This window comes from Mesoplodon bidens, assembly GCF_964165515.1.
Source record: "Mesoplodon bidens genome assembly, chromosome: 12".
Classification (NCBI taxonomy): domain Eukaryota; kingdom Metazoa; phylum Chordata; class Mammalia; order Artiodactyla; family Ziphiidae; genus Mesoplodon; species Mesoplodon bidens.
In genome coordinates this window covers 36,682,186-36,696,078 of record NC_138168.1, presented here as the reverse complement: position 1 = coordinate 36,696,078, position 13,893 = coordinate 36,682,186, and the positions used below count along the sequence as shown (strand labels likewise).

Here is a 13,893-nt window from a genome sequence, read left to right as displayed (position 1 = left end):
TTCACAATAAACTTTCACCCACTCGTTTTAGCATTTATTGATGATTTTCTAACTCCCATCCCTCCTTTCATTCCATTGTATGTAAGAAAGAGCTTTCCCCCTTCCCATTTATTCATTTATTTCTCTGTCAACTCAAATTCTTATTGTATTCAAAAGGTTATAATCCATTATTACATTATTACAAGATGACCATATTAGCCCAAATTTGGCAATCGGGAACCCCTTCAAGTTGCCTTCTTTATCCTTTTGACATGCTCACATCCCAGAATTGGAATGAATCATTTCTGATTAATCATTTCTGCAAGCAAACCTAGTAAGAGAATGGTATTTAGAAACCAGTGAAAGTATGTTTTTTTGTTTTTTTGTTTTTTTTTTGCGGTACGCGGGCCTCTCACTGTTGTGGCCTCTCCCGTTGCGGAGCACAGGCTCCGGATGCACAGGTTCAGCGGCCATGGCTCACGGGCCCAGCCGCTCCGCGGCATGTGGGATCCTCCCGGACCAGGGCATGAACCCGTGTCCCCTACATCGGCAGGCGGACTCTCAACCACTGCGCCACCAGCGAAGTCCGTAGTTTTATTTCTTAAATAAATATTTCCACTTATTTCTTTCCCCAAAATATTATCCAGAAGAATGAAAGAGATTTGGGGTTTTCAGAATTTTCAAGAAAATACAATGTTGAGCTGTTCCTTTCCCCTAGTAGAGTTGCTCTCACAGCTGTTATTTTCAGACTGCTCCAGCGTGCTCCGAGGGGCCACGGGCATTGTTGGCGTGAGGTTGGACGAGGTGTGCTGTTTGGGAGGAAGAAGTGAGATACGAGATTTGGATCTCTCAGGACCACTCAGGCAGCTTAATCTTTTTTTTTTTTAAATATATATATATATATATATATATATATATATAGAGAGAGAGAGAGAGAGAGAGAGAGAGAGAGAGAGAGAGCACTCCTGCAAAAGAGTTTAGTGAAAGAATTACACAGCCAAAATGAGTTTTTAAACCACTGTTCTGTGGCATTAACTTTTCATAATTTCCATAGGATGAATAGTTTCTGTTCTTGTGATGGTGATACCAAGTGGACTGATACTTGTGGTGATAACCAAGTGGACTGATCTTTTCCGTATGCAGTATCAATTTAGCTTTTCAGTAGAGGTGGGATTTCATCTTCTACTTTGTCATGTATACATTGGACTAAGCAAACCAGTAGTTTTTCCCTTCTGGGCCTTGAAAACCAGGTGGAATACTAATGGTACATACTGGCTGGATGCAGTAGCCTGGAAGTTTTTATGTGTAGTGTCAGTAGTCACAGGCGACTGTAACTCCTCTGTTGCTCAAATCAGGTACCAAGTAATGTATTTGCATATATGGTAAGACAGACCTGTAGCTGAAAATGCTGTACCACCCCTACAAACTAGGGTTGAGCCAGAAAGTATAGTTTTCCACAGCCCCTTCATGCTTAAGAAAACATTTTTAATTATGTTAAAAAGTTTATAGCAAAGGGAAGATGCATTCAAAATACTTAATATTTTAAAATTATGTTTTAAAAGCTCTACTTTCTTTCTCTATTTTTTGTGGTCTTAATATTTTAGAGACGATACTGAAATACAACTATCTTATGCTTCAAGTGTATTGTACAATGTCCTGATATATGCAAATTGGTTGCAAGATAATACTTTTTACAGTGGGCTTAGCTCTGATGTTATATATTTTTGCTGTAATGGTACATACGGACACTAAGCCGTCCAACTTTGTTTTTTTTTAATTATTATACATTTTAATAACGAGTATCTTTTAGGGTTTAGAAGATGTAAAGTATTGTGTATTTCTTTTAACCAACTTTAGCAGTTAAAGCTCTATACAACTGAAATATAGAAGCTGATAAATATTAAAATGATTCCTTTAGAGAAATTGATGAAGAATATATTTCACATTCAGGGTAATGCCCTAAAATGTAATTCAGTAATGATAACCTGAATCTGTTTATCACTTAAAAAGCTTAGGTTTCTTGAGAAGAACTGCATATTCTCAGCATGAGAGCCCAGAGGTGGCTCTGAACTGCTGAGTGTAGATCTAATTACACAGCTTGGAGCTGTGGAACCACTTCTCTCTCTACCTCCAGATTACTTTCATTGGTTTATTTGCATAATTTAATGCATGAAGACTAGTCAGTGAATTATACATTTTTCTGAGACAGCTAAGACAAGATAAATTAACCCTATTTGATGTAGTTTGTATATGTGATAAGCCTTTCACCAGGTCTTTTTAAACTAAAACTTATGCTTTAGTGATGCAGTTCGTTGGCAGGAATATCTGATAATAAATGCTAGTTGTTATACTCGTGATTAATAAGTTTAAATTTTATTAAGAGAAGTTTAAAATTTATCATTTTAGCCCTATATTTAGTAATAGTAGTTTTATTGATGTAATCCAAATATAGTAGTGTTAAATTTTCTACCATTATAAAACATAAAAATGCTTTCTTTATTCATGTCCATCAGTAAGACGTTATTTGGGTTAACGGATCTGAATAATTTGATTCATTGTAAATGTAAGTAGCTTTGATTTAGGAACTGTCTTTGACTTCAAAGTCGAGAATTTTTTTTAAGATGCTCTTAGACTAGCTCATTTTATAAATTGTTTCTTTTTAAAAATCCAAATTTTAAACTTTTCAATGGCATTAAAATGTACAGTTGACCCTTGAACAACGTGGGTGTTGGGGGCACACCAACCCTCCATACAGTCAAAAATACACCTATACCTTATCATCAGCCCTCAGTATATGCGGTCCCTTCATACACGTGGTTCCTCCAGATCAGCGATTCTGCATGGGATTCAACCAACAGTGGGTCGTGTAGTTCTGTAGGATTTACTATTGAAAAAAATCTGCAAATAAGTAGACCTGCCCATTTCAAACGCATGTTGTTCAGTGGTCAACTCTATACACATAACTTTACAACAGTATCAAAAGACTAATAGTAACTATTTTAGTTATTAATTATCAGTGGAACATTTGCTAATAAATTTAAATAAAACTATCCAGGAAAATTAATTATCTAGTTGAATAATTGGAAGTTAGCTTTATACCCCATATTCTAATAAAAGGTATCGGTGAAAGTATTAACTCAGCCTATATCCTATTATTATTTATAAACTTTTAAATTCATATCTCTGCTCAAAAATGTGCTAAAAATAAGTGTTTTTTGTGAAAGTTGACCATTTTTAACATTGGAATTTCAGCAGTCATTTATGAGTGCCCACTGATTTGGTGATAGCAGGGAGAGTGGTATGGGGGATGACAGGGAGACCTCAAAATTAGTAAGGTGTGAACGTGCCCTCAGGCAACACCCAAAGAGGGAATATAACTTAGTGGAAAGAAAATAGGCTTTGGACTATCAAATCTGAGGATAATTCCCAGTTCTGCTCTTGAATGTGTAAAAAGTTATTAAAACTCTGAGCTTCAGTTTTCTCATCTGTAAAATTCTAATAGAATTACCTACCTAATTGTGTTGTTAATAGTAAATTAAATAACTATGCCTGGCACCTAGTACTGGGCCTAGCACATAGTAAGCACTTAGTAAATCATATCTTTGATTATTAGTCCTAGTAATTGTGTACAACAGCAGAGAGACCTATATACATCTCAAGATTACACAAGGCACAAGTATGAACAAAGTGCTGTGGGAGTGATAGCTTTCCCTGGAGAGATTGGAGGAGAGTCATTAGAACTGGGCCTTAAAGGTTTGTAGAATTTCCCCAGATGAAGTTGGCAGGAGAACTAAGTAAAATAAAACATGGCTAAAGGCCTAGAAATATACAAATGCATGGAGGCTTTGAACAGCAGGAAGGATTTAGAAAGATGACACCCTAAGGCCAATAATGAAGAAACCTGGAATGTCATCACCTTTAAATCAAGAATTTGCTAATTTTGAGAGAGGACCCCAATTAATTTCTAGACTATGCTTTTATTTCTTCTTCTTCTTCTTTTTTTTTAACCTGCATCTTCTTCCTGTAGTTGTTCATGTAATGAATGGCAGCTTCTGTGTTCACCATTTCCCAGACTCCAATCATGCATCATAGTAACGAGATATAAGCTCCATAAGCACAGGGACACATGCCGGCCTTGCCCACCATTATATCCCCAATACCTGTCATGTAATTGTTGGATGATCACAGACTCACAGAGGAGCTAAATCAAGCACAAAAATAGTTCAAAATAAAATATAGTCAGTGATAAATGCTTAAGAGAGGAGCCTGTGAATTCTTTGGATGCTCAAAAAATAAAGTATCACTTGTACCTAGAATCGTCAGGGAAATTTTTATGATTTTAATTTAACCATAATAGTAGCATCATCTCCCCCCATGTAGGTATAAGGGTTTCTTCTTTTCTTTCTCTCTTTTTTCTTTTTTTAAGTGACTTTTATAAATTTGTACCAATGTTTCAGGTAGTTTATTGGCTACAAAGCTATATTTTAAAATGTTTAAATCAGAGTTCTTTTTATAAGATCTGTCTCAAACAATCACACTATTTCTCAGGGAGACCTCCCTAAGTGCTTTCTCACTCATCTTCACTCTTCATAAAAAACAGGGCCACCTTTTTTCTTTTAATAACCCCAGCCTTTTAAAATTGTCCTGTCCATTGTTCTATCAATTTACATTCCAAAATCATCTTTAGGTTTTTCCTATGTTTTATCCACCTTTTTCTTTTACACTTCCTTGAGTCATAATTTTTTTTATCAACATGTAATGTATATTCCTTTACAAAAATTCATGTTTTTTCATGATGATGGCATTCTCTTTAACTGCTCAGTTTAAAATCTTTGTCTAACATAAAAATAATTTTTCAAGTATTGCTTTTAGTGGTATCATTTGTTTCTGAGTCTTGAGTGAATTTTCTCGTAAGTATACATTTTGTAATGAGGTTGTATTTTGCCTTTCCAGCTATTACTGCTCCTCTGTCTACTTGTCCATTTCTGCCTAGAGCCAGTATTCACCAAATCCATATGGATTTGCTATCTTCTCTGTGCCTTTGACCTCTGTATACTTTTCCAGGAAGTACTATTTATTTTCTTCTGCTAGACCATGTCTCTTTTTTCTTCTTAAAGCATTTCCAGGTGAACTAAAACAAGATAAATGTGTCTCTTCGATCAAAAGTACCACTACCACCCTTCTAAGTTCATTGTTAAATATGTGTTCTTTAAAGTTTTACTTTGACACCATAAATCCCTTAGCAATAAAATAATCACATCAAATATGGTAGTACAATAGTATATTATAAATATACTATTATAACCTCATCACTGATCATTTCTCCTGTTCAATATAATTTATATATTCATAAAACTCTTAAGGCTTGTTTCAATGGGTAAGATAAGCAATATAAGATATACAGAGAACACATTATCTTTTTATACTCCCCATCCCATTTTCATTTGTGAGGTAATTACTTTGGTGGGTTTCCATCCATTATCTCCCTATTTTTAAACACACACACACACCCTTTATAATATACTCAGAATAATACTATGGAAATTGTTCTTCAACTTGATATTTTTTTATGTGGCACTATATTATGGATATCTTTGTAGATATCTTTGCAGATAGATATGTGTGTTTGTGCGTGTACAAGAGCAAAATCCAACTCTGCTTGTGCCCACCACTGGATTTCCAGAGCCACACAGTGCTACTGAAGTTTAGCACCTTTTCATATGTTTATGACTATTTTCACTTTCTTGCCTATGAATTTCCCAGAAGTCATAGAGAAAAATCCTGGCAGATTTAAAGAAAAATTAACTATTTCTGTACTGAATAAGATATCATAAATAAATTCAAAAGATAAAGCATAGGCTAGAACAAAATATTTGCAATATAGAAAAAGACAGAACTATCTTCTGTATTGTAAGAACACCTACAAATTAATAAGAAAAAATGCCCAATAATAAAACAGACAATATTCAGAATAGGGACCTAGTTCAATGATCATATATACTTTGACCCAACAATTTCACTTCTATGAAAATATCCACAAAATTGTGAAATGACTTGTGTACAGAGTTATTTATTACAGCATTGCTTTAAGTAAGAAAGGATTGGGAACAACATAAATGTCCATTAAACAAGGACTGGTTAAGTAAATTGTGGTATTTCTAAGTAAAGGAATACTACGCAAATGAAAAAATAAATGAGGAAACTGGGTACTGGTGTGAAAAGATCTTCAGATGACCTAAATGTCTTTAGCTGGTCAGTATTGGCAGACCTAAAATGAGAACTGATTCACAGCAATCAGAATGAAGCCTCTTAAAATTGAATTTACTTAATATCACAGATAGGGTAATATAATCACAGCAATAAAAACTGTTTTGTTGCCTACATGCCCTTGTGGTATATAAATCTGAAATATACCGGCAGCGGCACTCCTCATTCAGACTATAGAACATGGAAAATGATTTGGCTCTTTTCTTCAGTCTCCCAAAGATAGTACTTAAAGAACCATTTTAAATGCACAGAGGACAGGTTTGGGGGGTTTTGTTTTTGTTTTTGTTTTTTACATACAATGGATGCCATTTCACTAGGTGCTCAAATTTTAACATTCATCTTATTAATGGCTTATTAAACCAGATTGCTGGGTCCCAGCCTCAGAGTTTTTGGCTCAGATGTGGGGTGACGCTATTAATTTGTAGTTGTAACAGGTTTCCAGAGGATGCTAGTCTGGGGACACATTTTAGAATCACTATTTGTTTAGGTCATCGGGGGTTAATTCTCTTGAGGATCCTGGGTTAAGAAAGTTGGGAAGAATTGAGAACAAAACAAATAAATGGCTGTGCTGGTTAGAGTGAAAACATAAACACCATGACATAAACTTCCTCATCCTCAAGCCTCATTCTTTAACTTGCAATAGACAATACCATAAATTATAAAACATTATTTCTCAGCAGCATTTCCTGTGGGACATCTATCTGCCATGTATTTTTTCCAGGTATTTCGATTCTTATTCTTCCTTCTTAGTGGAAATTTCTAGAGAAGGGAATTTGATTCAAGATTTCACAATCTTTTGCCTCCTCCCTCCAGTTCTAAAATAATATCAGGCTTAAATATTTCTACTAATTGTTTTATTCCTAGTTCATCTGGCACAATACCCTTACAAAGGTTGTTAAAGGATAAGTGTTCTTTTAAATTGTTTTTTGTGGTGTTAGATATGCACACACACTTGCATAAGTGAGGAATAAATGTTTATATAGGTGTCAATTTATAATATTCATTCACTGATCTAACCACTTAGTCTTTTAGGTCAAGTTAATTTTCTTAATGCTTATTACCCTTATCATGGTGTTAATACTTACCAGCTCTGAGGAAGTCTCCAAGTTCCTGTACAAAGAGTTTTAGCATCTCCTTTGAACCTGTTAGAAATGCAAATTCTTGTCTTGCCTCAGACCTACTTAATTAGAAAGGGGGTAGAGGGAAGGAGCAGCAGTTTGTGTTTTTAACAAGCCTGCCAGGTGATTTTGATGCATTCTAAAATTTGAGAGCTGTTGTTTTACTAAATGCAGTGTTTCACTTACACGATATCCTTTAATCCTTACCATAATCCTATGACTCTAGTAACTACCTATGTACTAGAGAAAATAAAGATCAAAGAGGTTAAATAATTTGTTCTAAATCACACTGCTATTTAACAATATTTCAACGTAGAATTTTTGGTCTTTTTAAAATAATATGTCCTTCTCTCATTTGAATACACTGAAACAATATCAGTTACTTTGGCATTTTGGTTTTTTGAATGATCATTATCTGAACTTTTACTTTTCATTAATTTTAATCAGCATCTCATTTGAAGAACACTTTCTTTGATAAGTCAAATAACAGGACCAGAACTCAGATTCACATACTTTCTTTCCCAGTCCAGGACTGATTCCATCATACATTTTTTAACTAAATGACTTTTTAAACAAAAAATAAGTATATAAAATATTTTTAATTGCATTAACCTAACAAACCTCGAATAAAAATATAAACAGTTTTACAAAACAGTCAAAATTTACCAACATTATTGAGTTGAATCTACTGTTCTAATCTTATTTTAGAAACACGCCCATTTAACTGCTGTTTGGTTACCAACAGCGTTTCTAAGATTAATTAGTAGTTATTTCTGCCATATGAAACAGGGCTGTCCTCTCTGTTAGTTATAATTTTTATATGAGTCTATTTAAATTAATTAACCAAATTAACAAACCATAAAATCAAGTATGTTTATAGAGACCCAAAACCTTGTAATGGCCTCTGTTGGAGCCTCTAGACAGAAAATTCTTAATAAGAAAAAGAGTTTATTTTACTGAACAAGACATGATGGATTCTTTAATAAAAAGAAATTGCTACTTTAGTTGTAACTAGTATTTCTCTTGGCTGCAGTAGAAAATAATTTGCAAAGTGATAAGTTGACAAGTCAGACTTAAATAATTAAGATTTAGGGTCATATTTTATTTTCCCTTATGTTCTCCATATCTGTTATTTTAATGGGATTTACATAATGTGCCATTTGAATTATGGAGAATAGAAATCTGGTTGTATTATAAAACCCTAGCCTATCTGGAGAATGATCTTGGGGCTATAGTGGTTATATAAAATATCTTAATAATCCCTGATGTTTCATATGTATAGGTAAATAAAGATGGGTTATTAGGGAATCTTTGTAATGGTGGTATTATATATGTTTTATTTATGTTTCCTTTGAACTTCTTTTAACTTAGAAGAAGAAAACTAAGTTGGTGGTAACCATTAACTAATTTCACACAGTACAGTAGTACAGTGGAGATTTCGATAGTCGTTAATAATTCAATGTTTAGACCCCACTGCTAGATATTTTTACTCAGTTGGTTTTAGGGGAGGACTCAGAAATCTGTTTCAACAGGCCCCAGCAATAATTCTGATGAAGTGGTCCCTGGGCCTCAGTGTAAGAAACTTTGAACAAAAACGTACTTCTTCAAGCTAACACACTAAAATTACCAAGGGTAAATACTCTAGACTAGTGTATGTAGCCTCTTCCATGCAGACTGCATCCTGCTTCTACAGCCAGCTAGGGCTGATTCCTAGTGATTCTCTCCTGCCGTAACCGTAGAGTTCCAATTTGGTGCCTTGGAACCTATTCATCATGGTATCCCTGGTGCTTTGGCCACTGTTTGGCATGCAGGAGGTATGTGTAAATGTCGTGACATGGATGAGTGAAGGAGACCAGCTGTCTCCATGTTTAGCATTCCTGTGTTATCCGCACTCCATCCGTCTTTTGGATCAGCTCCCTAAATTATGTCTAGTTTTATCTCCCTCCTTAAATTGTATAGAAGAAGGGACCATGTCTTATCCATTTCATATCTCTCCTTCTAACAGTATTTTACACACACACATGTCCAGTAAATACATTTTAAGTAAAAATTATTTTGTGCTTATTTAATCCATCATACAAGATTCCCATCTCCATGAGGGCAGGGACCTTGTCTCTCTTTTTCATAGGAGTTTTCTCAGGGCTTGGTAGTGACTGCATGCTCAGAAACGTTTGAATGAATAAATAAATTAATAAAATAATAAGTAATGTCATTTTAATTAAGATTTTTCTTAAAATTTAATGTTGGGGGTAAATGAGGTTTTGTGTATGATCAAATTTATTTTTATATAAAAGAAAATAATCTGCCTTCCCCTTTAAAAAGAAACTCGTAGTTGAAATGTTCCTACCTTGTAGAAAGACAGGATGGTAGAATTTGACAGATTCTGAATTGGTGGAGCTTCAGCAAGGCATTATGGTTAATAGAATCTTCCATCTAACTTAGTATTAAATAGCTGATGTCAGGGATTATGAAAATATCACAGTGAACTTAAATGGCAGTCTCTTGACATCCTGTGAGGTAAAGATGATTCCCCAGAAAGCTAGAGAGCCTGTGAAAAGCAGATTTGGTTTTTGGCAGGGGTTGAAAATAAGGAAAACAAAAAATTTTCTAAGTATCCACGAAACTTTCTGAAATAAATTTTAGTAGCGTACTCTTTAGAAGTACTCTTTTGATCATATTTCTTTTCAAATCACATTGGTATCAGAAAATAAGTTAGAGCTCTGATAAAATGTGAAGTCTCAAGCTTTATGTCTTTGAAGCCTGTGATTAACTTATGTTCAATTTCTCCAGATGACTTGCAGTGCTTGTTTTACTTTCTCTAAACACTTTGGGAGATTTTCATTGAGGCACTTCTGGTCTTCTCCAGATTATTTTCTCTCCTTTACTTTGAATACACCCTAAAAGAATATTAGTTAAGTATTCCAGTTTCTTGAATGATGGTTATCTGAGGTTTTACTCTACTATGAATTTTATCAGATCCTATATGTGGAACATTCCCTTTGACAAGTTTACTATGGGCTAATTTTAAGATTACTATGGGTTAATTATACAGCATGTGCTCTAGATCTTTGTCATTCTGTCTCCTTTCTGGTCAAAACCCAGGCCTCCTTCCCTTTTTCACTTTTGTTTGTCCTCAAAATGATCTTCTCTTACTCAGGTCAACTCTCATGAACCTATTAATTCCCTGACTAAAAACAATGTTGCGTGTCCTTCTAAGTGTGTAGCCTGCAAATAACACCAAAGTTCCAGCTTCTGGGAAAACAATTGACAGAAGAACATGGAGAGACACTGGGAAGACAGGCAAGAATTAGGAATTAGTCATGGCTCTTTGGGAAGGCTGGGGCTGAGCTATGGAGGGAGGGGACAGGGAGGTGGAAGCCAAAGAAGAAACATCACAGAGGAGAGAAGGCAGGCCCTGACAGGCAGCAAATGCAGACTGCTAGTTACTTCCTGATTTTATTCTCTTCATTTGCCTTCACATTCTTCCTGACTACTGTCCCTGGAAGGACTTTTTTCCCACTTCTTCTTGACAAAGCATCCCTCACCTTCCCCCTAATTCAGATTTCCACAGTCGCTTTGTGAATAATTCCACAGGAAGGTCTGCCAGAACGGAAAATTCCAAGTACCTCTCTAGAAGCTTTTTCATCTCCAGTAGTCCCCTAAACTCTATTCTAAATGGTTGTTCTTAGACATGATTTTGTCCAAGGAAGAGTGGTCTTTATTGTTTCCAGTTTCTTTAAACATCTTTATACTGGCAATTTCATTGACTGTGGAGAAATAAGGCTCTAGTATATTTTTATACTCTGTCCTCATAAGATATGATTGTGTTAATGAATCATGTCTTCAGAAGAGAAATGCACAAATTAAGTTCCACATTTTATATAATCCATTAATTTCATTCTGATTTCTGCCAATTATAGACTAATAATAAATAAAGCTATGTTATTGAATTTTACTTAACTTGCCTTTATCCTATATATACTTTGTTCTAAAATAAGCAAATGTTGAAGTATTCATAAACTGGGGGTTTATTTTGAAAAATTAATAGTTATTTATATAGGGTGATTTCCAGACTAGTATTAAGCCATCTTTTAATGAATTTGAGTATTAAATAAACTGCTTTCCTTTATTTTAGGTGATGGTGTTTGTGCATGCTCGAAATGCCACTGTAAGAACGGCTATGTCTCTAATAGAAAGAGCCAAGAATAATGGCCAAATTTCCTACTTTTTACCTCCTCAAGGACCTGAATATGGACATGCAGAAAAACAGGTAGGGAACAAATGACAGCACAATACAAGAACTAAAACACATAATGTGCCAGATATACCAGATATTTTATATATGAAAGATCCATGGTTTCTAGTTTCCAATAAGTTAATTTTACAGATTTATCATGTTATAATTTTGACTTTTTTCTTGACTTTCAAAGGATCCGAATGCATGTTGTGTCCAATTATCACTTTTTTCTATATGATTATAATTGTAGTGTTTAGTCCCATAGTTAAAGCATAAAATAGTTATATTTTATAAAATACATTAACATCTAATGGATTATGGTTCTTTTAAAGATATAATAGATAATTTTTTTTTTAATTTCTAAGGTTAACATGACAGATGTAACTTACATAAACAGAAGCTCTTTTTGAGAGTGAAAGTTTGAGACCAAAAAGGTTCAGAACAGCTGCCTTGCCACTCACTGTATGCTCAAAGGACCTAAAAAGTCTGGGTCCTCATTAGAAACGCAGAGCCTCAGGCCTCACCTGAGACTTACCACATCATAATCTGCATTTCTACTTGATCCCCAAATGATTTATGCATGTTACAGCTTGAGAGGCACATCTCTAGGTAATTTGAATATCAATAGTATTCTAATATTTATAAAAGGTTTTATTTAATTGTATCAAGTAATGATTTAGATCAAGAGTGGGCAAACTACAGCCCGAGGGCCAAAGGTGGCAACCTGTTTTTGTAATTAGTTTTATTAGAAAACAGTCAGAGCCCTTCCTTTGTCTTCTGTGGCTGCTTCTTTACACACAAGGGAAGAATTCAGTACTTGCTGCCGGGATTATATGGCTCACAAAGCCTAAAGTACTCTCTCCCTTTGCAGAAAATTTTGCCTGATTTAAAGCTATAAAAATAATTTTTAAATAAAAAAACTATAGACATAAAATGATAGTATCTTCAAAATATTTTCTATGCATAACTTAAGGTTCAACTGATATTTGCTGAACAGTTGCCAGGCATTGTGCTGTGCACCGTCACATTTACCATTTTAGTAAAATGTATTTAGTTATTAGGATTGTGCTCTAAATTTCACCATTTTATATTGAGATTTTAAATTCTGACTATGATCATCTGATGCAGGTTGTTTTGAATGTCAGATTCTCTTTCAGTGTAACTACAAAATTTATTCATTTTTTTCTTTTTTTTGCTTTATAAAGTTTTCTATTACATACCACCTATTATGCAGCTTTGTATTCTTCCAGTTATTTATTATGAATTTATGAGAGCCTTTGAAAAGTCAGGTCGGCATTCATAATGGTGAATTATGAAAGGTCTTGTTTCATTTCTTTGGAAATACAAAGCAGCTCTATTGTGTTTAAAAGCCAAGCCTTGAGAGCCACCTTGTGGATTTCTGGTTATTTTATACCTCTCAGTTCTGAGAGTTATTGCTATTCTAAATCATGCAGGTTTATTGTTTCGTTGTTATAATAATAATATTCAATATTTATCAGAGTTTACTTGGGCCAGGCATTGTTTTCATTGCTTTCTATAACTCATTCAGTGTTCACAACAACCTATGATGTAGGTTTGTACTATTATTATCTCTTGATATGGCATTTGTGTATAAGTAATTCAAATATAGCATGAAATACTCTAAAGCATATAGAAATAATTTATGTAGAGGCATTTTCAAATGATATTTATTTAAGATCATGTCACCAAACGTATAATGACAGATCACTATGCTGAAAAAAACATGGAGACTTGAAAGTCCCTAGTCATTTTATTGTACCTTTCTTTTTTGATATTTTCATTATACTTGATTTTTATCCTGACCCACCTGTTATTATTGTTGTTTTTTTTTAACAAGAATGGATTCCACAGACATTATTAATAAGTACATGTTTTCAAGGAATGCTGTCCTATTCACCATCATACTCTTTAGTATAGCATTTGGCTGATAGTAAGTACCCCAAAATTATTATTTTTTTTTGCCTTTGTTTCTTGGAGGCAGACATTATTAAGAGATGTTCTTACTTTAGTTTTCTCATTTGCTCTCTACCACTATTCTGTCCTTTAAAGATTCTTATCCCCATTTTACAGATAAGGAAACTGAGAAAAGAGAATAATTTTCCCAGAGACTCCCATGTAATAAGTGGAGCTATGATTTGAACCAGACTGACTCCAAAGTCTACTCTTTTCACTACAGTGCATCCTGTTTGTTCAAAAGCAAACAGAACATATCCAACCTGTGACTTTTAAAGCCTTTAGAGCTTTGAGTCTTTTTTTTTCCTTTAAAAAAAT

The 13,893-nt window shown here is 34.2% G+C and overlaps 1 protein-coding gene across 1 annotated transcript in view; it reads left to right on the top strand.

The window, feature by feature from the left end:
* Positions 1-13,893, top strand: part of ASCC3 (activating signal cointegrator 1 complex subunit 3) — a 325,470-nt gene that overhangs the window by 151,147 nt on the left and 160,430 nt on the right. The window contains exon 14 of the mRNA XM_081251559.1: positions 11,500-11,634. Coding sequence (XP_081107685.1) covers positions 11,500-11,634 — 135 coding nt within the window. The remainder of the gene's footprint in view (positions 1-11,499; positions 11,635-13,893) is intronic.